General features: G+C 38.8%; 2 protein-coding genes and 1 non-coding gene across 7 annotated transcripts; all 3 read left to right on the top strand.

Moving 5' to 3' along the window:
* The first annotated feature begins 36 nt into the window (after positions 1 to 36).
* Positions 37 to 12,883, top strand: vps37a (VPS37A subunit of ESCRT-I). Of its 5 annotated transcripts, none has more exons than XM_086033122.1 (13): positions 37 to 218; positions 4,888 to 4,970; positions 5,804 to 5,878; positions 6,122 to 6,239; positions 6,815 to 6,918; positions 7,564 to 7,786; positions 8,543 to 8,613; positions 8,750 to 8,877; positions 8,973 to 9,031; positions 9,110 to 9,178; positions 9,890 to 10,033; positions 11,118 to 11,206; positions 11,378 to 12,883. In XM_086033122.1, exons 1-12 carry the CDS (start codon positions 183 to 185, stop codon positions 11,196 to 11,198), a joined length of 1,191 nt encoding a protein of 396 aa, XP_085889248.1. In that variant the 5' UTR covers positions 37 to 182; the 3' UTR covers positions 11,199 to 11,206; positions 11,378 to 12,883. The 5 variants fall into 5 exon arrangements, with proteins under 5 accessions (XP_085889248.1, XP_085889247.1, XP_085889251.1 ...); XM_086033121.1 differs by having other exon boundaries at positions 7,561 to 7,786; XM_086033125.1 differs by lacking the exon at positions 37 to 218 and adding an exon at positions 647 to 815 and having other exon boundaries at positions 7,561 to 7,786.
* On the top strand, positions 1,142 to 1,356 carry LOC147145876 (small nucleolar RNA U3). The gene has a single exon (XR_015087331.1). It is a non-coding gene; the product is annotated as a small nucleolar RNA U3 (small nucleolar RNA).
* A 1,307-nt stretch (positions 12,884 to 14,190) lies between the features above and the next one.
* Positions 14,191 to 21,274, top strand: nsmce1 (NSE1 component of SMC5/6 complex). Its single transcript, XM_086034725.1, has 8 exons — positions 14,191 to 14,340; positions 14,595 to 14,714; positions 14,950 to 15,071; positions 16,678 to 16,755; positions 16,891 to 17,034; positions 17,797 to 17,913; positions 18,022 to 18,148; positions 21,037 to 21,274. The coding sequence occupies exons 2-8, from the start codon at positions 14,609 to 14,611 to the stop codon at positions 21,069 to 21,071; spliced, it is 729 nt and encodes a 242-aa protein (XP_085890851.1). The 5' UTR covers positions 14,191 to 14,340; positions 14,595 to 14,608; the 3' UTR covers positions 21,072 to 21,274.
* Positions 21,275 to 21,490: the final 216 nt, after the last annotated feature.

Below are 21,490 nucleotides of genomic sequence, written 5' to 3'. Positions count from 1 at the left end.
ATTGAATAATATTTTTGGTGAGCATTTTTTGTGGCAATTAACTGACCTCAGTTTGCTTTGCTCATGCACAATGAACATCGTCACGTAACCGCTTTTAACACGAGGATGATGCGCCTTACGAAGAGTACTGTACTTAGTTGAACACACTCATTTTTTTATTGCATTTATTGCATTCATGAGGAATGAAAATGTTTCATTCGTCCGTGTACAACATACTGGTAAGTTAACATTCGTCTAACTACTAGCGTGATATAAAGGGGTAAAACAAAAGAAAAAAAGAAGCTAACGTTTTATGGTCATATTGTGCTTTCTTCCTGTTCATTCGACATCAGTTGTTCATGTAATTGTACAATACAACGCAAGAAAAGGTTGCTGTGTTTTTTTATTATTGTTTTTAAATCCCATTAGCTGTATAAAAGCAGCATACAGCAAATGAAAAATATTTAGGAGTGAGGACCCATTAAAGTCTAAACTGGTTTCCAAAATGCTGCCCTCAAGTGTCATGGAAGCTGACTGCAAGCCAAAAGCAAAGCCCGAACTGACGTGATTTAAGTTAAGTGTTCAAGATTTGACATCGTTTGTGTTACATGGTCGCATGAATCAATCTCCTTAATTAAAAGGGGGGGGGGGGAACATTTTCACTTAAATAACATTGTAAATACAGTGCAGAAATAACATTTGTAAATATAGTGCAGTGCCTGACGGTTCTGCTTGTTCTGCTTTACTAGTTTACTGTCGGAACGTTATAATTGACGCACAGTGCATTCTTTTCCTTATAAACGCTCAATTAAACCACTAGTACCCCCAGGCCCATGGTAAGCTTTCTATATAAGTATGCGTTTTACTTTGTACGAAGACTCTGGTTTATCTTTAACCTAAAAAATTGTGTAATTTCGAGTAAAAATATGAGTAATATCAAAACAGAGCGCGCAAAGCATTCTGGGTATTTGCACTCTGATATAATTTAACGAAGTCTGTTTTGAGGCATCCAAAATAATTTATATTGACTTTACTCTTTTATAGCTTTACAAGACGTCATGTGGTGAGGTTTGGACAAAGATAACTAACAGTACATGTTCGCCCTTGAGGTGAAAATAGTACTGTTGTGAATTAAGTTCCGTTGTCGCACGATTGTTGAGTTAAGACTATACTTTCAGGGATCATTTCTATAGTTCTTGACTTGAGAAATGTGTTTCTAAAGTGTTTGGTCTCGCTAACCACGATGATGAGAGGAGACATTCTTTCCTGAGCGTGAAGCTGGTATTGAATAATGACTATGTCATATGTTCTTTGCCATTGATGAACGTCCTTTGATCCTCTGTGGAGCATTGGTGGAAGGAATGTGTGCAGAGTGGTTTTCGCTTGATGGTTTCAAATCAACAACATTATACCATATAACCCTTTACTCGACGGAAACCTTCCGCGATTTACTCTTCAAATACATTGAAGTTCCTCTTTTTGACGTTTGTTAGTACGGATTCGGTAATGTCAATGCTTATCTCATGGAACAAACACTAATAGTAGAGACACATCTCAGGTAATGTCAGCATTGATGTGTTTAAGTAGTGGGACATTGACCATAGTCTTCTAAAGTGATATAAGATGATGACATGCTAAGCATGTCATAATAGGTAGTATAAATGCTGGGAATTGCGCCAAGCATTATGCTTCATTATGGCATATGGAAAAGTATGTAAAAGTAAACATTCAATAACATTATTTTCTCCTTCGAACTTAACAAAATATAAATATGCAGAACACTTTACACACATTGACCAGCACATGTGTGAACAATGCACCTGGGATGTTCGTCAACAAGCTGTCAAACTAATTAAAACTAAATTAAAACTGGTAAAAAAAATAATAAAAAGGTTAATGGTTGCTGTAAACATCAACAAATATATTAAACAAACATGGTTGCTGTAAAAATAAATAATATATTAAACAAAACAATGAACTATGAACGCTTTTTTAAAATAGCTGAATACTATTATTGTAAATTTGTTTGGAAAATAAACTCATACATTTCCCTCCTAAATGACACAACAGTCAGACAATCACAAATACACAGCCTGTCTGTCCTTCAAAAGTGCGTTGTGAGAATGGCACATGTATGAAAGTGAACGGTGCACTCTACCCTCAGACACACGTACCACTGCGCATGCGTAAATTACGTGAACGAAACTGACGCAAGAAAATTCAAATACTGTACATGCAATGGTTAGGACATATAAATATAATACTATATTTCGCTTAAGAATGTATCACATACTGACCTTTTTTAGACAGGACTATCAGTTTTTATGTAATCATTAGAGAATCAGCATTCCCAGAATGTTTTGTTCACTGCGTCCCTAATACATTACGACGACAACGTGGACATTATATATCAACGTCATTGGACTTTTTTTCACCTTTATCAGTGAGCAGGACTGGACTGAGCGTCGGGCAAGGCCGGCAGATGCCCTGCGGCCGATGTGTTGGTAGTACTGATTTATTTATTTGTTTCTCATATTTTTCCCAGCCCAAAATTTAGAGGGAGAGGCCCGCTGATCCATTTACAATTCACAGTAAGCTGAACCAATCAATATATAGTAGACTCAGAAACCTGTTCGACTTTTCCCCTTTGAAGGAGCAGGCCATTGGTCCAACTTGAGAATACACAGCCAATCAGGATAAAATATGGCCTGTGTAACTCCCCCTGCTTCTTTCACAAATTGCAAAGAGATTGGGCGTTTATGGAACGCAATGTCAGAACCACAAATGACCGAGAATGGGAGAATGGTGCAATGAAATAAAAAAATCTAATTTTTCTGATGTGCTGCAAAATGTGAAAAATCACAGATACGTTATAGCCTTCGTTGTAGCCTTCACTGTTGCAACAGCAATGCTCTAGTAACTGTAGGTCGGACAGCTGGTTTGAAGCAGCAGCGTGCAGAGAATCAGTCTTGTGAAAGCGCAGGACAGAGTGGGCGAAGTAGAACTGCCGATAAGCAGTTGTAATATTTGCCGAGAACGGGGTAGGGAAGTGTGCCAATTTTTACTTAAAGTGCCTTTTACGCAAGGGGATCACAGGAATACCTCCAACTAAAATACGTATAATTTAGGATGCTGTGCATCCCTGGGAACAATCACTTTGGAGCTTAAATAAACTATTTGAGAAATATAGCTTTAGAAAAAAAAAGTGGTTTTGTAGAACAACTTTCCCCGAGTGTGGGGTAAATTGTGCCATTATTTAGAAATCACTGGGGTAAATTGTGTCGTTGATAACTGATGTAAAAAAGATCATATTAATCTCACAAACGATAATAAAAATATAAAAGAAAGACAAATTCAAAACAAAAGTACTTGTTGAATCTTTATTTAAAGTTTTAACATAATCAAAGGCCATAGGGCAAATTTGCTCCAACAAGACCTAGCGCCACATGAACACATGGTCAGAACAAAATGAATATTCCAAAATGAGCACCTAACTGCATCTGCATCTGAATACCTTCACAGATTTGGCCAACTACTGGACATTCCACTTGTTAATGCTGCAGGGAAATGTGAACTTGAATGTGCTCCTTTCTAGCTGTACCACCAAGCCTATTTTTTCTTATCCATATGTCGTTTTATAGTCATATTGCAGATCTTCTTCTTTCTAACCTGGCGCACGGTCTTACCCTGTTGCACCTCTTTCACAGCTTTCCAACTCATCAAGAGGAGTTGAAACCCTGTCTGTCTTCCTTTTGTATCTGCGTGGCATGATGGATTTTGGTCTAAAATTAAGAATGGTGCCCCGTTTTGGTGATCAAATGTAAGAATACAATGTACAATTACAATAAAGTAATGTATAGTAAATAATCATAAGTTGGGGGAAGTTATGCCATTGGCACAACTTGACCTAGGTCCTTTGGTACAAATTACCCCAAGCCCATCATTTTGAAAGAAATGCATCCCCCAGCTGTTTTGAGCTAGCATCTTGCTAACTGTATACACTCATGATGTAGCTTACTAAACCTGCACTAAAACGTGAGTGAACTGTTTTCAAAGTTTTCTATAATTGTTTAGACACCGCAATTTTGGTCATCGTGGTTGGCGTCATGTATGACTATGAGCTTTTTCTGATAAAAAAACATAACCTTAAGATACTTTGATTTCCAAAATTCCCTTTCATTTACTGTTTTTAAAGGGATACAAAAAGTATTGGGGTATCGATCGTTATCAGGATATAAAATTATGTATCGGGATATAATATTATGTCCTCATCACACAGGATATTAAACCAACTGTATTTCGACTGGGAGACGTTTCGCCTCCTAAAGAAATAAATGAAATAGCTATACTCTATCTTGCTTCCAACTTGCTCTGTGATGTATATGTGGAGGGCAAGTATAAGTGATATTGAAATCCCAATACACATCATAAATGCAAACCAATAAGTTGAATAATTTTCTTTAGTTGTAGAATGGTTTTATTTATACAAGTTGTATTTTGAAAGGACAAGCAGGAAGTTACACCTTGCCTGCTCTGCTCTGAGCAACTACGTAAAGAAGTTGCTGAAGCGTCAATGTTGTTTTTCCTTTTAGCCCGAATTATCTAACGTACCGGTGGCATTAATTTCACTATTAAAACGGGGGAAAAGCTGATTTTAGGAACCGAATACATTTAATCTGGCACAACACGACGTGCTGTCTGATTCAGTAGCGTAGCTACAAGCGCGTGTGCGACAAAAACGAGTTGGCAACGTTCTTTACTAGCTAATGGGGTTAGCTACACAAAGCTCCACTTAGCACTCGCTGTTGCTCTGTTTCGCTTGCGTTTACATCAGACGTTTGTATTGTATTGCCAAGCTAAGTCTTATTTGGTTTAGAGAGGATGAACTGGCTTTTCCCCATCTCAAAGGGTTCTGGACCTCACACTCCACTCAACAGTCTGCAACAACAAAGACAGCGACAGATTGAGTCCCTGAAAGCTGCTCATCCCAGGTAACGTCAACCGGAACGCGGTCATGTTGGTTGTTGTAAGCGTTCATCCTTTCATTATACCAGTGGTACGTGTTGAGGCATTTTAATCACAATGACATGCTAATTTTGTAGCTTCACCGAATACACGTGACTAAACTGCACTAATCACCCGTTTCGCAATTACAGCAAAGGAACTAACTGTGTTTCTCTGATTAAAGATTTGTCCAAAGTGGATGTTGGTACAAGGTGCAAATTATCAGTTTTCCCGCGAACGTTTAACGGTGTGTCTCGGTGCTAATACTGTACTTCCTGGTAGCGCAGCGTGTTTTGCTAATCCAGTTGTCAACGGTGACTATATGCTATCTTTAGATATAACAACACGAGTTGTCGCTGTCCTGTCACGTCTTGTGATATCACTGCATTTCACGCCTGTCTTATGACACTGTATTTTTGTGTGTTGTGTGTGTTTTTTTTTTCCAGCCACCTTTTTAATTATCCGGCGTTGTTAATAAGTACATGTGATATAAATAGTTTTCTTCTCAGCATGTGCACACACAACAGCGTGATTTCAGTGGTTTGGTATCCATTTTGATCGTCACTTCTGGGAAGTGCAGTAGTTTGGCTAGTTCACACTGTTTCACATGTCTCAAATTCCGGTCCTCGAGGGGTTCTGTCCTGCAGGTTTTCAATCTCTCCCTGCTGTAACACACCTGATTCAAATGATCAGGTCGAAGTGGTCATTCCAACCAGACTCCCTGTTGACTGACTCTCATTTTTGGGAAATCTTGTCAATATTGCTACTGCAAATACATGTTGACAGCTCTCGACTTAACTGGATTTTTGTCTCCCAACAGCATTGCAGAAATCCAGAAAGATGTGGAATACAGGATTCCGTTTACAGTCAACAACTCCACCATCACTGTTAACATGTAAGTTCATATTTGCAGACAGTTAAGTTTGAGTATCACATTCAGACTTTAGCATGGTTTTACAGTCATGTTAACTAAACTACCCATAGGCCACACACACACAGTCATGCTCAAATGCTTGTGAGAGATGTTACCTCAAACACTGTTAGATTTTAACTATTGTTCTATCTTATATTGATGTTAAATGAAGTGTAAGTTTAATAAAGGTTCAAACTAAAGTTGTCAACCTATTTGCCTCCACAGTCTTCTGCCTCCTCAGTTCCCTCAGGAGAAGCCAGTGGTTAGCATCTACCCTCCTGTTGGTCACCACCTCGTCGATAGCAATAATGGTACTTTGATCACAAGCCCCCTCATCACTAATGTAAGTGTGGCTCATGTCTGGGACATTTGCAAATGCTTACTGGATTTTTGTATCGTCTTCATTTTAAAGGTCACGAAGCAACATTGCTGAGGTACTAAGATACTGCCATATGGAACAGCAATCGCTTCATTTTATCTGGTTTTAGGGTGTCAGAGTGAATTTTTGAACACACCCCATGTAGATGGTAGCAAACAAGTTCTGTTTGCATTCAGAACTTCTGCTTCTTCTCCCCTTCTTTTCGCTTGCTGTCTGTGCAATCTGGTACCATTTCTGCCGAGCACATTTTAGCCCTGCATTTTGTTCATATATGAACTACAAAAGGAGACCACACGTTTGTTCGGTTGCATTACGGAGTGAGTTGACAAAAGAAAACAGGAGCAAAACAGACCCTACCAGATGACGCTGCTTCTTGGCGACACACAAAAAGAGAACTATTATTACCCAAATGACCGTTACAGCAACAGTTGGGCCAGCTGTTACGAATGAATGGCAAAAACATGAAGCTGACATCTCCGAACCGAGATGATTGATAGCATTAGTTCATCTTGCAATTCATACATTCCTTTTTGTTGTAGTTTGGAATGCATTCAGACCTGGGTAAGGTCATTCAAAGTCTGCTGGATGAGTTCTGGAAGAGTCCTCCTGCCCTGATGTCCACTGGCCCGTCTGGCTTTCCTTAGTGAGTCTGTTCTATTTCTATGCACTACTTATTAAAACAAAAAAAAACTACAGCGACTCATGTACAGAATGGTAAGCAATTTACACATGACTAGATGGTGTCCTTAATGTGTTGGTGATTGTGCTGCAATTTTGACCGGTGCTTTTTGACTGAATTACCAATGGCACCATTTGTTCAGGGTTTTCCACCATCTATCTGCCTACATGTCCCAATTTTTAATTGAATTCTACACACACATCCACTGTAACAAATAAATGATGATAAGTAACTAAGTTAGCATAACCCCTTGACAAATAAATTCCAAATGGTCAGGCGAATGACTTCAGGATATAGTAATAATAACCTGCATTTCACAGCAACACCTTTGGCCTACCGAGTCCAAAAGACTACTAACTGAAACGAAAGTATGCCTTGGATTCCTAGCTAGCCAACATTAGACTCAAAGACCTTGCCTCACACATTGTTTGAGCTCAGGCTTGGATATATACAGTATTCATAATTTATGATGTGTACAAGTAAAGTGTTGCATTAATTAAGAGACAAATGAAGACAAAAGTTTTTATAACCAAACAACTCAATTAAACAACTCCATTTTTGAGATGAAAATAATGTAACGTAATGGTATTTGACCTAAACCAACAGCAGTATGTACAAGCCATCGAGCATCCCTCCTTACCCGACTCACGGTTACCACTATGGTCCTCGGCATGTTGGGCAAAGTCAGACGCCACCCCTCGCACCGGCTCCCACCGGAGTAGGACCAGCGCTTCATCCTGCAGTTGACGCTGTCCATGGGTCCCCTCGAGGTCCAACACCTTATGGTCTCATTACTGACCTGCCGTTGCCTGTACCTGTTGGAGACTTACAGGTACATTGATGAAAAACACCTCAAGATGTTAACTTAGTTGTAGTGTTTCAAAGCTCTGGTTGGGATTGAGGATACCGGTAGTTTGCTTGATTTTCACCAAGACAAGATTGTAAATAAAATTTAGGGATTATAAACACACATGCATGTTTATTGACTGGGTAGCATGGACCAGTACACATGCATGAACGTATATCAACATCCTGAAATGTTTTATGAATTGTGCGCATGCAAGTCCAAAGCCATCATCGTACACGCAATGGGGAAACTATAGAAGACTGAAGAAGAGTGTGACTTTTAAACACAATGTCTTCTCCAGTGCGTTGTGTTGATGGGAGCATTAAAACGAATACTGTTGTGAGACCAAACCCCTCACATGGTCTTGGTCTCACATCAGGCTGCATTTTGCTCGCGAGCCAAATCTCAGAGTCACTGTCACTGCTTCCTGATGTGAGACTAAACCCTCTGAGAGTTGGACACTCCTTGAATGCACACATCTGAGGGCCTACGTGCCAACATATTGTCGGCTTGAAGCTTGTTAACCCATAACAATGCATAAATTAGCCATATCATTATCTACACTGCAGAGTTAAAAAGCATGTGAAAAAAGTTGCATCTCATAGTCTGGACATTACAGTATACAATCTAGCAGTAGATGTGGATCATTGATAATACTGTAGTTTTTGAATGACCCTTTTAGAGGCTGCCTTTCACTTAAATATTTGCGTCGTCATCCATTATCACCATTTGTCTTTTCAGGCTGGCCTGAATGGACATATGTATAAGATGCCTGAGATTCCTGAGTCTTTTCCTGAACTCTCTGACTTGAAGTAATTTATTCTCACGCGTTAAGACATTATTGAAGCATGTTTGTGAGAGTGAAATTGAAGAAAATATTTCTTCTTTTTCTTGTCCTCTATCCATCCAACCATCCTGTGGTACATACTCACCTGTGCCTTGCCCCAGTCTGACTCAACTGTCCGACATGTCAGAAAATGAGGATGTTTTACTGAGATTCTTCATGATGCTGCCACAGCTCCAACAAATCACAAGTGATAAAGAGGAACTGGTCACTAACATTGTGGATATGGCAAGTATGTACCTCTCCCAACCTTGGACTTTATCAGCTCAGGCAAGTCTGGAAGGAGGAGCTTAACAGTGGGGAAAACCTGTGTATCTGTTTTTCCAGAGAGAAACCTTCAGATGGAGCCACAACTGGAAGGGAAAAGACAAGAAATTATCTACAAGGTTTGATACTATACTTTAACTCAAAATCCACCCATTGCTTCTGTTTTCCAGCAGCTCACATTCCCTTTGTGTGTTCAGTTTGAACAGTTGACTCAGCTGAAGTTTGCCTTCGAGACAAAGATGCAGAGACAACATGATCTGAGTGAGGTAAACCTCATTGTGGCATCATGAATTTCCCAACATGGCGACATCCTACGGGGGTTTCAGTTTGAATTAGACGCAGTCAGTTTGATGTAAAAGAAATTGAACCTCAACCTGAGAACCACAGGCTACTATGCTTTCATCAAAGAGACACATTTTTGAACCAAGCAGTTAATGTTTAAAAGTCACTGGTTTTGTTGGAATTTGTGGGTTCAGGAATAAATTCGGAGTGCCCAACCAGTCGATCGCGGTTGGCTGGCAGACCACGGACTGCTCCCAAGTCGACTGTGCCAGGTTTAGGGGGGGCTTCTCTCCATCTTTAAAACATATTTGAAGGAAAATTATTAATGTACATAACACCGTGGTGTGTTCGCAAGTTCCTGACATTGCGAAAGTATCCTGTATCAATGTTTCCTCATTGCGCACTGATCTCACCATCTCGGTGCCCAGTAAATGTATACAATTCATAAAAAAATAAAATAAAATTGAAGTCTATTTAGCACATGTGGTTGACGGAGCGTGGAGAAAATTACGTCAAAAACAGACAGAAATGGTGAAAGTCATAGAGATGCACACCTCTGATGTCAATATTAGCAGCACTGCAGAGTTTAAAAGGAGTGAATTGTTTCATAAATAGTTACACATTCTCTTGTTGAATTGCTTCTAGTACTTGTACAAAGGAAAGAAACTAATTTAATTTTTACCCCCGCACTATAGAGCTGTAGCCTGAGTAGTCTTCAGGCTCGGTTAAAGGTTGCAGCACATCAAGCCGAGGAAGAGTCTGAAGCTACTGCTGAAAACTTTTTAGAAGGACGCACTGACATAGATGAATTCCTGACCAGCTTCATGGAAAAGAGAACGGTGAGCTTGTGAATAGTAATAAAATTTACTCTGGGCTATATTCTCCCATGTGTTTAAGAGGGAAACGCTGCACACTTTTGTGGCTACACAGATTCTCCCATTCAATTAAGTTTGTCATTTACTTACCTTCATGACAGATATGCACTCTGGGTGGGACAACCCTACATTGTGGGGGCGTTCCCTGTCAAATAGGGCCTTCTGCACATTCTCTCTGCGATATTGCCACTTTTCGTCTTAAGCGCTTAAGATGCCATAAGTCCAGTGCTCATGTGAAGGTAAAACGTCATATGGCACTTTGGATGCAATTATAATTCAAAGCACATGTACAAATATTGTAAAAGACACTCCCAGAAAGTTATTATTTTTCCCGTAACACCACAGTCTTATGCAATATGCCAATGTTGGCATAAAACTACATTGACATGAAGGGTCAGCTCTCCAGCCAGATCAATCACCATACTGGTGCTTGTGATTTTGAGCGGCGGCCCTCAGCCAATGTGCGTGGCCACACGAGAGAGAGACTGAACCCAAAAAATATTTCATTGAGATGATCAAAGTCAGCGGTCACAGCATTTTAGTTTTGAAATTTATTGGCGGACTATATCTTCTCTAACGGACCTTTTTTCGGCGGTTGTTTATGATGGTCACTTCTAACTGCAAGGAGGCATTTGTACTTCCAACCTGTTCCCGGATGGCGTTTGGAATTTTTAAGATGGGACCCCGTTCATTGAAGAGAACAAGCGTAGGGCACCCAGTAATTCTTAACAACCACATTCATGGTCATCACACATCAATTGTGAGTGTGTGAGTCTTTTGTTTTTATTGTATGTATATGTGAGCTTGTGACTTGCGCAGACCGTGGCACAAGGAAGGTTGTGCTCTGCTGATTTATAGAATGGCGAACACACCCCATTTTGATTGAAGAACAGCCAAACATGCATTCAGTCGTAAGCACAGTAATCAGATGAAAATGCATGAATTTATTAATTTCCCTATAGAATTAAAAATATATATATTTCCTTCAAAGTGTTTGTGCAAACTTCTCTCCAAGAAGTAAATTGATTGCCTTTATGTTACTGCGCAGCTTTGCCACAGCAGAAGGGCCAAAGAGGAGAAGTTGCAACAGTCCATCCACATACATGAACAGTTTCCTACCACCCACTAGAACAAAAGGTATGCCAACAGTGATCTCATTTCAATTTTTATTTGATAATAAGACTACAGAACTGCTTAAAAAAAGCAGGACTTACCTGCCGTAATTTCACACAATGAACACATTATTGTTATGAAAACATGTATCTGCTACCGACGTATCATTGACTTCTTTTCACTCATTCTTCTCAGGTTTAGCATTTTCTCAGTCAACTGCTGCCAACCAAAACAATGAAGACATTAGATGAGCACACTGGGTCTACATTGGGCACTTTGGATAACAATATCCAGCTAGCCCAAATCCCCTTTTTTTTTCTGACATCCCAGCTCTAAAACTAAAGTCTGGTAACAGGAAAGAAGGACACAGACTTAAGGGTCACCACAGAAGCGCAGAAGTGGTACAGCTTTGACGTCTCAGACAAATTACCGAGGTTTAATCATGTTTTGAGGTCTTCTGATTGCACATGCTCTACAGTGTTGATTGTTGAGAAAACAAGATTAATGTCACGATGTGGGTGCTTGACCAGTGGTGAGTGGGTGAACACTTTTGAAAGAGAGTGCAAATAGCATTTGACTGTATTTCCGGAATGTTCCCATATACTTGCTTTCAATGAAGCAAGAAATGCCATGATCATTGTTAAAAATACGGAGCTCAATGACCTCTTTTACTCTTTTCTAGAAAATAAGGCTCCGTCTGGAATGACAACATGATTGTGTCCCATTTAACCTCTTGTTTACTTGCATTTGATTGAATTGACTAAATTAAGCACTTAACACAGACAAACAAGGTCAAGAGCACGTAGGCATAATTTCAGGAATTGAAATTATATCTGCTGAAAGACAAACCCGATTGGCTGGCAACCAGTCCATCTTGTACCACGCCCCTCACTCACTCAGCTGGGACAGGCTCCATCTTAGCTGCAACACAACATTGGTAAAAATGGAAGGATGGAACGGCAAACCAAATAAGTGTTCCCTCAACGTGAATAATGTGTTAAAACACTAAGGCAGTGCCCTGATTACACTAATGATTTATTTACTGTATGTGGCTAATTTATTTCTTCTAGTTAATCCAAGCATTTTATGAGCAGGTGTTGCTGTAGTTAATGCTGCTGAATGCTGTTGGTAAGGCCCGTATTCATTGATGCAGAGAATTGTGTGTTTCAATATCCCCGCACAACCCAAATGTATATTGGGTTTATTGGTAACTCTAAAGTACCCCTAAGATCTGTGTGTGTCATGTTTAGGTGAAATGTGCGTGATTCACCGGTGTCAGTACAAGAGTCATACGATATCCTTCAGCAATTTCTCCCTCGTGTTCTCACAATGTTAGTTGTGCACATTGTTCAGCCTGTATTTAGATATTTTGTTTTCTCTGATTTTTGTGACATCAGAGTACTGTAGACCATATGAGCAGGTTAATCAGAATTCTGTCTTTAGGTTTCTACACTTTGGTGAATGGACATCACTGACTTTTAATTTATCAATGTTGGCCAGAATTCACCCCTGGACAGTTGGATGAAACTGAGCTGTGGCTATGTGGGATAATGTTAAGGAATATTGGTTTAAACGCTGCAGTGAAAGTCAATGACATTGAAAACTATTTAAATTATGTTTATAATAGACTATATTGCAATCAAGGACTTGTATTATATGTTCTTATTTAATTTGTTAGGCTATTAAAGCATTTCCAATTACCATCATGTTGATTTAATTGCAACAATACAATTCATACCTTGCGTGGAGTACACTCACTGAAATTGTTGACATAGAAGAAGAAGACTATTGATCAGATAGCAGGGAAATTAACCTGTTGCAGAGCAAACGATAGCACACAAACCCATTGTGTAAAACGTAAATAAAAACGGAATACTACATTTGACAAATCCTTTTCATCCTATATTTAGTTGAATACACTAAAGACCAGATATGTAATGTTCGAATTGATATTTTATTTTTTTTAATAACTCATTTTGAATTTGGTGCCTGCAACATGTTCCCAAAAAGCTGGGACAGGGGCATGTTCACTACTGTGTTGCATCACCTTTTCTTTAACATCACTCAAGCATTTGGGAACTGAGGACACTAATTGTTGAAGCTTTGTAGGTGGAATTCTTTTCCGGTTTGGCTTGATGTTTGCTCAACAGTCCAGGGTCTCCGTTGTCATATTTTGTGCTTAATAACGCACCACACATTTTCAATGGGAGACCGATCTGGACTGTTGCCAAGTAAATCTAGTACTCACACTCTTACAGATGCGCCACTGAACTGAACCAGATGGAATGGACCATATTCACGTTCACGAACACATTTCAGCACATTACTACTGGGACACTATCTGGAGGAAAAATAACCTCAATCTTTAAATGTGTAACAGCGTGGCCTTGCGCAACATGGAAATGTCATCGAAATGTAGGACTTAAAAAAAAAGGGATGCTCCCCCAGCCCACAACACCTGTTCTGCGAAGGAGATGGAAAGTCTACATTCGGCGAAACAATTTTACTTTGGAAATGATTGAAGCTCCGCCTCTCCCTGGCGAGCGAGGCGCTGCTGTCGGCCGCTTTCTCCCTGAGTTCACCAAGTTGCAGTCACGGAGATTGGGTTCGAGGACTGGAGCCGTGGGAACATTGGTTCTCATCCAGTCAGGTACTATTGTGCTTGTCAGAATTTTAGGGGTGTGCATCTCACCCAAAAATAAGGATATAGGTCAAACGAGGTATGCAATTGAAGAATGGTACATTTTCAATTAGTGGGTGTACGATCCGATTAGTTATGTTGTGGATGTAGTTTCATGGGAAAGCTCCCCAAAAGACCAAACTACTCGTACTTAACTAACTTGTAATTCTAACAGACAGCGAACACTGAGCTGCCACACTAGAAAAAAATATCACTTGGAACTTATCAAGTGAAAACGTGATAAGTATGATATGTTTCTTTTGTGAATAATAAAAAAAACATGACAATGAACAAGTAACAATGGAGATCCTGGACGTTGCTTAGGTGTACACCTGACATTGGTGAGCGCCGCTTGAGAGCTTGGTCGAGTTTGCACAAATCTACTCCGGAGCAGCAGGTGGCGCAATTAATGGATCTGTAACTAAAACAGCCGTGGCGTAAAAGACGAAGGTGAAAGAGCGCGGAAGTCGAGGAGCCGGTAATGATTTTTATTTTAAATTTCAAAAATGCTGATTGAATATTTAGAAAACGACGTCTATATCAACGCCATTGAATTTTAATCTGTCAACTTGAATAGTGCCATGCGTAGCAGCATTATCTAATGGGGCTGGCGTCATCATCTAAAATAAAAAAAAAAACGTTCGACTAAGCATTGTCAGCGTGTTTGTTATACAATGTAACTTTCAAAGATAAGAAGAAATGACATAACCGTATTTTCCCAACAATTTAAAGAGCCGTGCAACCAGATGGACGACAGCCACAGAAGATTCTTGCAGGCGCTGATGCGCAGTGGCATTGTTGATGAACCAAGTGCAAAGCAGCTCCATCGCCATTGTTGCAGTGGACAGAACAGTGAGTCGCTGCACAATTGCTTACACATGATGGCACTGGTGGCCTTTCCATACGTTACTTGTACGTTTTACTTCTCTACTGTACTAAAGGATATGAAGTATTTCTTGGAGAAGCTTGTACTTTCCAGCAAAATCAGTGTCACCTCGTGAAAAAGCAAACCATAGTAATGTAACTTAATTTTGAAATGTATATAACATATAAAGTGGAGATTTATATAGTTTTGTTTCATTTCCAGCCGTTTATGCCCCAGACCATCTTGATGACTATATTGATACCATCAACTCTAATCTGGAGCCCATGTTCATGCAGATTAGAAAAGGAATGTGTGAAGATAGCGGTGTGCAGCACTATGCTTTGGTAAGTGATGTTATTTATTGTAGCATATCTTATGTGGTCTCTCATCTGTTCCAACCATGTTTAAGAATACTGTAATTGTTAATAAAACACAGCCTTTCAGACCACAAAGTGCAGTGGAACCTTTATAGGTTGACCACAATCTTTAAAAGGCTACAGGTCAATATCCAGTTTTAGATTTTGAAACAAATTTTATCCATAAAAAAATACTATTGATCAATTCCAGGCTCGAGCTATCAGTATTTACTTTACAATTTTATTCACATGTATGAGTCTATGCACCTGCAAGAGGTCTTTATTTGATTTTACCTAAAGAAAGTTTTGGTTCTACTTGAGTCATTCAAAGGTCTAAAAATGCCACAGACACATTCAAAATTTAACATGTCATTTGTAACAAATTTGACTCTTGTTCAAATACATACAGTAACATATGAAGTGTGGCAGTGAGCAGCCAGCCTTGCCTCAGATTGCACAATCCTTATAAAATCAGAATAAGCACAGAGCAACAGCACTATTTGTTGGTACAATTAAACTATAACAACAAAGGAGGCTGTGCGCAAGTGCCTGTAAATGTCGATAATATGCTTTCAGACACTTTTAATATGCACTCTAATTTAGCAGATATTATTGCTAGCTATTATGCTAATGTATTTAAAATTTGTGTTGCAAATTTAGTTAAGTTGATTGTTTAGGACTGATCACAGAAACCCTCCTTTCGCTCTTCTTCCACAATAGACTAGTCCATCTTGCTAAGCATGACTAGGCTTGATTCAGCAAGATGATACAAACGTGTTGGTGCATCGTCTTTTGGAAAATGAAGCAAGCTGCAATCAGTGCATTGTAAAATTTAGCTTCAGATTACAGATAGACCTATATGTTTGTTTTTTTTCCAGGACCGATACAATTATTAGTAGTCAAGGAGGTTGATAACCAACATTTGGAGCTGGTAGTCGTTTGCAGTAAAAAGGCAAATATTGTTTCTGTCAAAATTTTGAATTGTACAGATTCACACATAACTTTGAATCCCTGTTTATTAAACAGCTTGTAAGATTTGAAAAATGCTTAAGGCATTTTTTTAAAATCTTAGACCAGGGGTGCTTATACTTTTTCAGCATGCGAGCTACTTATAAAATGACCAAGTCAAAATGATCTACCTTCCGGGTAGAGTATGTTTTGCGTATTTGTAGTGGGTAGGTCCTACCCACTACAAAAATGCAAAACATATATTTATTTTCAAATATATTGATTCTTTTATTACAATGTATGTTGATGTACCCTGCATAACCGCATGAGCCAATGTTACACAACACAACATAATTAACTATGAACATCTATTTTTTTTTTTTTTATGTCATGCTATCTACCAATACTACCTTTGCGATCGACTGGTAGATCGCGATCGACGTATTGAGCACCCCTGTCTTAGACTATAAACATATTCTCACAAAAAGTGCAGGCAGCTCCCAGGCGCAAAACTTTAACTTTTCAAACAAGAAGTAAACGGTTCACAATTCAGCCGTAATTCGTGTATGTTTGAGTGAAAATGTTGCCGTACATAACATAATCTTGCAAGATTGTTAATAATCATTTTGATGTGACTGCTGCCTAGGTTAACATGATTGAAACGGATGTCACCAGAATGACGTCTGACTACGCCGATCATGAACTGGAGATTTTCCGGAAAATAGTGCGTACAGTCATGTACACTAACATCGTTGGACACTTTCCGACAATATGCTGTACACATTCTAACCAAAGCAACATAAAGATTGAGAAATCTACTGTGACCGTTCTGTGACAAGTGTGCACTGTTCATATTAAGATGGACCTGATTGTGGACTCGGACATTGGCAGGGCCTACTCAACTGATATTCTCAATTCCGCCATCACCCTGACCAAAAAAATAAAGAAGAGAGACACGGAACAGCTGCTCAATCGACTTGTGCGAGACAAATGGCTCACTGAGGTAAGAGGAAAACACCTATTGAAACCTGAGCTGTTGCTCTTTGCAGGGTCTTTTATTAAAATAGCATAATAAGGTATTGTAGAAGCAGTTTCCTTTCTAAAGGCAGACATTTTTGCAGTTAATGTTTTGGATCCCATCAGATGTTGCAAGTGTACATTATGTTGTGGCTATTTTATTTTTTTTTGTAGACAGTGCTTTTGAAAACCACATGAAGCATTTTAGGACATCCGGCCATCCATTAAGGCCCGCTACACACATATGGATTTTTCAAATCTTGAAAGATTTTTTTGTTCTGGCACATAAAGGTTAAAAAAAAAATCTGGCATCTAACAATTTGGGTCATATTGTGTGTGGTGTGTGCCGATAATCTCAACAGAGAGGACCACATGCATTAAGACGGTCACACATGAACTCTCAAAAATGAAGAGGAGACAAACCTGGATATGTACCCATGTTTCCTGAGTGTTTCCAAAAAAGACCGGAGATGGGAGCGTTGAAAAACTGCATTATCGTCAAGAAAAGACTTGCTTTTGAAAATACTTTTTTGCTGTTTGGAGAGCCCACTTTTATTCAAACAATGGCATCGGGTAGGCTATATTTTGTTGTATTTACCACCGCTTCCTTGTTCATTAGCCAGGGCGCCTTTTTGATTGGGTACATTCCGTTCCACATCACAGTTCACTGAATCATGACCCGGGCGATGTCAGCACACTCATGAAGATTTTTGCTCGGAAACATTAAACACTTCTTTATTCTGTGCAGAAAGAGGGTGAATACTGCTTATCCACCAGATGTATCATCGAGATGGAGCAATACATTCGCACGATGTATCAGGACCAGGTCAAAGTGTGCCGCATTTGTCGCAACATTGCCTTCCAGGTCCACTCCTACCAAATAACATCACCTATAATCAAAATCTTTCAAACTATTCATGGAACTTGTGTGTCAAACCAACAATTAAACAAATCCTTTGATTTCGTTTTTCAGAGCCAGGTCTGTGAGAATCCAACGTGTGGTATAAAAATACACAACCCGTGTGTGGCGAGATTCTTCAGGGGAGCCACTGAGCCACGGTGCCCTGCTTGTAATGACTTTTGGCCTCACGAGGTCCCTGGTATGTGTCTCATTTTTGCATGTTTATCTTTTTTGAAAACAGTATTGCGTGGACTTAAGAGTTTAATTTGTTCTGTGACCACGCTCAAAGCTCAAGCACTCATATCCCTATTCGTCTTTTCCCATTGAAATAAATTGAAATGCTATTAATCTGTTTTAGGCCCACAAAAAACACCAAACAGAAATGTTTTCTTTTTTTGAAAATGGCACTCTACCTTATTACCTAAAAAAAAAAACATACAGCAATAACTTAAAAACTTTATGAAAAAATGTCAGCACACTGGCTTGTTTTTGTTTGTATTTTGCTTTTTGTGACACCTCATACACAGTAAAAAAAAACAACAAAAAAACCACAACTTGTATTTTTTGAAAACACAACTTGCATTTTTTGGGGCTAAAACAGTCATCTCTCAGGCTAACACGGAAGTGCTGATGCATGCCTTTATTTCCTGTCGTTTAGATTACTGTAATGCCCTGCTCTCTGGCCTCCCGAAAAAGAGCATTTCACCACTGCAACTACTGCAGAATTCAGCCGCTCGGGTGCTGACGAGAACCAGAGGGCGGGAGCACATTACGCCAGTTTTGAAATTGCTGCATTGGCTCCCTGTGTGTTTCAGGATCGATTTTAAAGTACTTTTATTAGTTTATAAATGTGTTAATGGTCTTGGGCCATCTTATTTATCTGATTTGCTTTTATCATACCAGCCCTCGCGGATCCTGAGGTCCTCTGGCGCCGGCCTTTTATTTATTCCAAGGGTGAGGACCAAAATGCATGGCGAGGCTGCATTCAGCCATTTTGGTCCTCACCTTTGGAATAGCCTGCCAGAGGATGTCAGGTCTGCAGAGACTGTTGATATTTTTAAGAGGAAGCTCAAGACACACCTTTTTAGTTTGGCTTTCAACAACTTTTAAATAATTTATCTTTTCTTTTGATTGAAGATAATTCTATGTTTTGCTTTGAATGTTTTAAAGCACTTTGAGTTGCATTTTTATGTATGAAAAGTGCTATATAAATAAAATGTGATTGATTGATTGATTGATTTAAGTTGGAGCAACATAAATTATTAACACTTATGGCAACAATGGTAGCACAACAGAGCAAGTAAGTTGTTTGCAATTTACAATCAAACAATTCGTTTTGTGGACTCTTATTTCTTTGTTGAAAATGTGTGAAAGTAGGGCTGGGCGATTTGACTGAAAAGTGTATCATGATACACCAAAAAAAAACAAAAAACGTAAAGTTTGCGTGAACAGCATCATACGTTATGTACAATTAGTTATAAAAGAGAGCCCCCTTTGTCCTATAAAACCAAAAGTGTTCCTGAGTACTGATCGAACAGCGCCAGTCAGGTTCCAGTCTGATTGGTTGTAACAGTCCTACTCTTGATGGTTTTTATGGTTATTGGTCGATATGTATTGCATTTTCTTTTTTTTTTTACTTTTAAAAATAAGGACCCAGAGAAAAAAAGGCTGAATTTAGGTTATTTTATTTTAACATACCGATAATACTTCACCTTTAACTCATTCACTGCCATTGACAAATTTACTTGTCTTATCTTTTCACAGTCCAGCCATTCAAACCCAGGAACTTATTTATACTTCTTTCCAATTTTTTAAAACATTAGGGTAAAAGAGGATCTGAAAATGTCTGGCAGTGAATGAGTTCAAAACAACTATGAAAAAGTCAAATAAACTGGTCGATATAAAGATTAAATAAGCTCCTCTTTAAACATAATGTGCTTAAGTTTAAGCACATAGTGTGTTGGGTGATATGGCTGACAAATGTTTCACAATAGAAAAGAGTATTTCATATTTCATCAGTCAATATCGATAATTATTGATTTTTTTTAACCTATTAAAAAAAACGATGAACTGTTTTTGTGTACATCTTTATGGAGTGTAATGTGCAGTTTCTCCTCCACCAGTGCATTGTAAATGCTTATTTGCATTCAATGCTATCCCAAAGCAATAATGTTGATACACTTACATTAGCCTTCATTCATTGTTCTTACAATGTAAGTGTAGTGAACTAAGACTCTCTTGCAGTGCATGCATTAGCGTTGACCAACCGCCTTAGGACTACTTGATCCTTTTTAGTGGACTCATTATTGCCGTAGTACATTCATATTGTACTTGCCTCATTCGTACATGGCTAACACTGGCGCTAGCAAAAACAGAACTCCTTTACTTGTACACCACGTCTCCATCCAGAGGTGTTTAATCAGGTTAATGTGCATAATAGAATTTTATTGTAAGAGCTGAGTCGACTGGTTATTTATTTGGACAAAGTTATGCCACTCTCTCGCTGCATGAGAGTATGCCACAAGCTTGCGTCGTTGGGTTAGCTGCTGCTTCTTTGTTGGTTTGAATGCTACTTCGTTGGTTTAGCGGCTTTTTCTCCGTTGGTTTAACTGTTTCTTTGTGTTTGGAGGTGGCTGCGCGCTGCCTACAACACGCACGATGCCGTGATCGTGTTTGCTTTCTGATGTTTTTCCTATCTAACGTTTTATCAAAAGTATTTTCTATTGATATCGATCACGTGTCAATCACGATACATATTGATATTGAATTATCGCTCAGCCCTACGCGAAAGTCTACTTTAGATTTCAGCAACAAGTATCAAGCCAGGAAAACTGAAAGCTGGGCTGTAAGACGCCCTCTATTGATGAGCCGCCACAGTTTCTTTGGTTAAATACATGCGTAATTCTCTTTGTTTTATGTTTAAATTTCAACGGTGTTTACCACAATCTAGCACTCGCGTAACTCAAGAGAAAAAAATCAGCCAAGCAATGACTTGTAACTCGAAATCCTTGTAAGTCAGGTCAATCGTGAATCGACCTACCACTGTATTTTATTTATTTTTAAATCACAATGTTCTGTCAATTCCAGCATTCGAGGAGCGTCCGTCTGAATCCAGAAAATGAAGACCTCAGGATCACGCGTTAGTTTAAAAAAAAAAAGTTGTATATTTTTAAATACCCATTATGATATTTGCTATGACATTATAACTAATAGAATCCAGTTTATTTTAATAGCATCTTCAAATGTTAATGTTGTAAATAGCGAACTAGTCTGTCCTTTTTGGTTTAAAATTGTTTGTAAAGCAAATAAAGGTTTTTAAAAGCAACTTGCTTGCCTATGATTCTAACCTCAAAAAACAATGATTGTATAAGTTTAAAAATGTTCCTGTTGGAACTGATTTCAAAATATATGATCACACCAAGTTGTAAAAATGTATCTCTTATGTAACAACCACTGGAAATGCAACTCCAATTATTGGGTGTGAGAGAAAAAAAACAAAACAAAATAAATATATATATATATATATTATTATTATTTTTTT

This window comes from Filicampus tigris, chromosome 6, assembly GCF_054856515.1.
Source record: "Filicampus tigris isolate MCC_2025a chromosome 6, RoL_Ftig_1.0, whole genome shotgun sequence".
Lineage (NCBI taxonomy): Eukaryota > Metazoa > Chordata > Actinopteri > Syngnathiformes > Syngnathidae > Filicampus > Filicampus tigris.
This window is presented reverse-complemented; position numbering and strand designations above follow the sequence as displayed.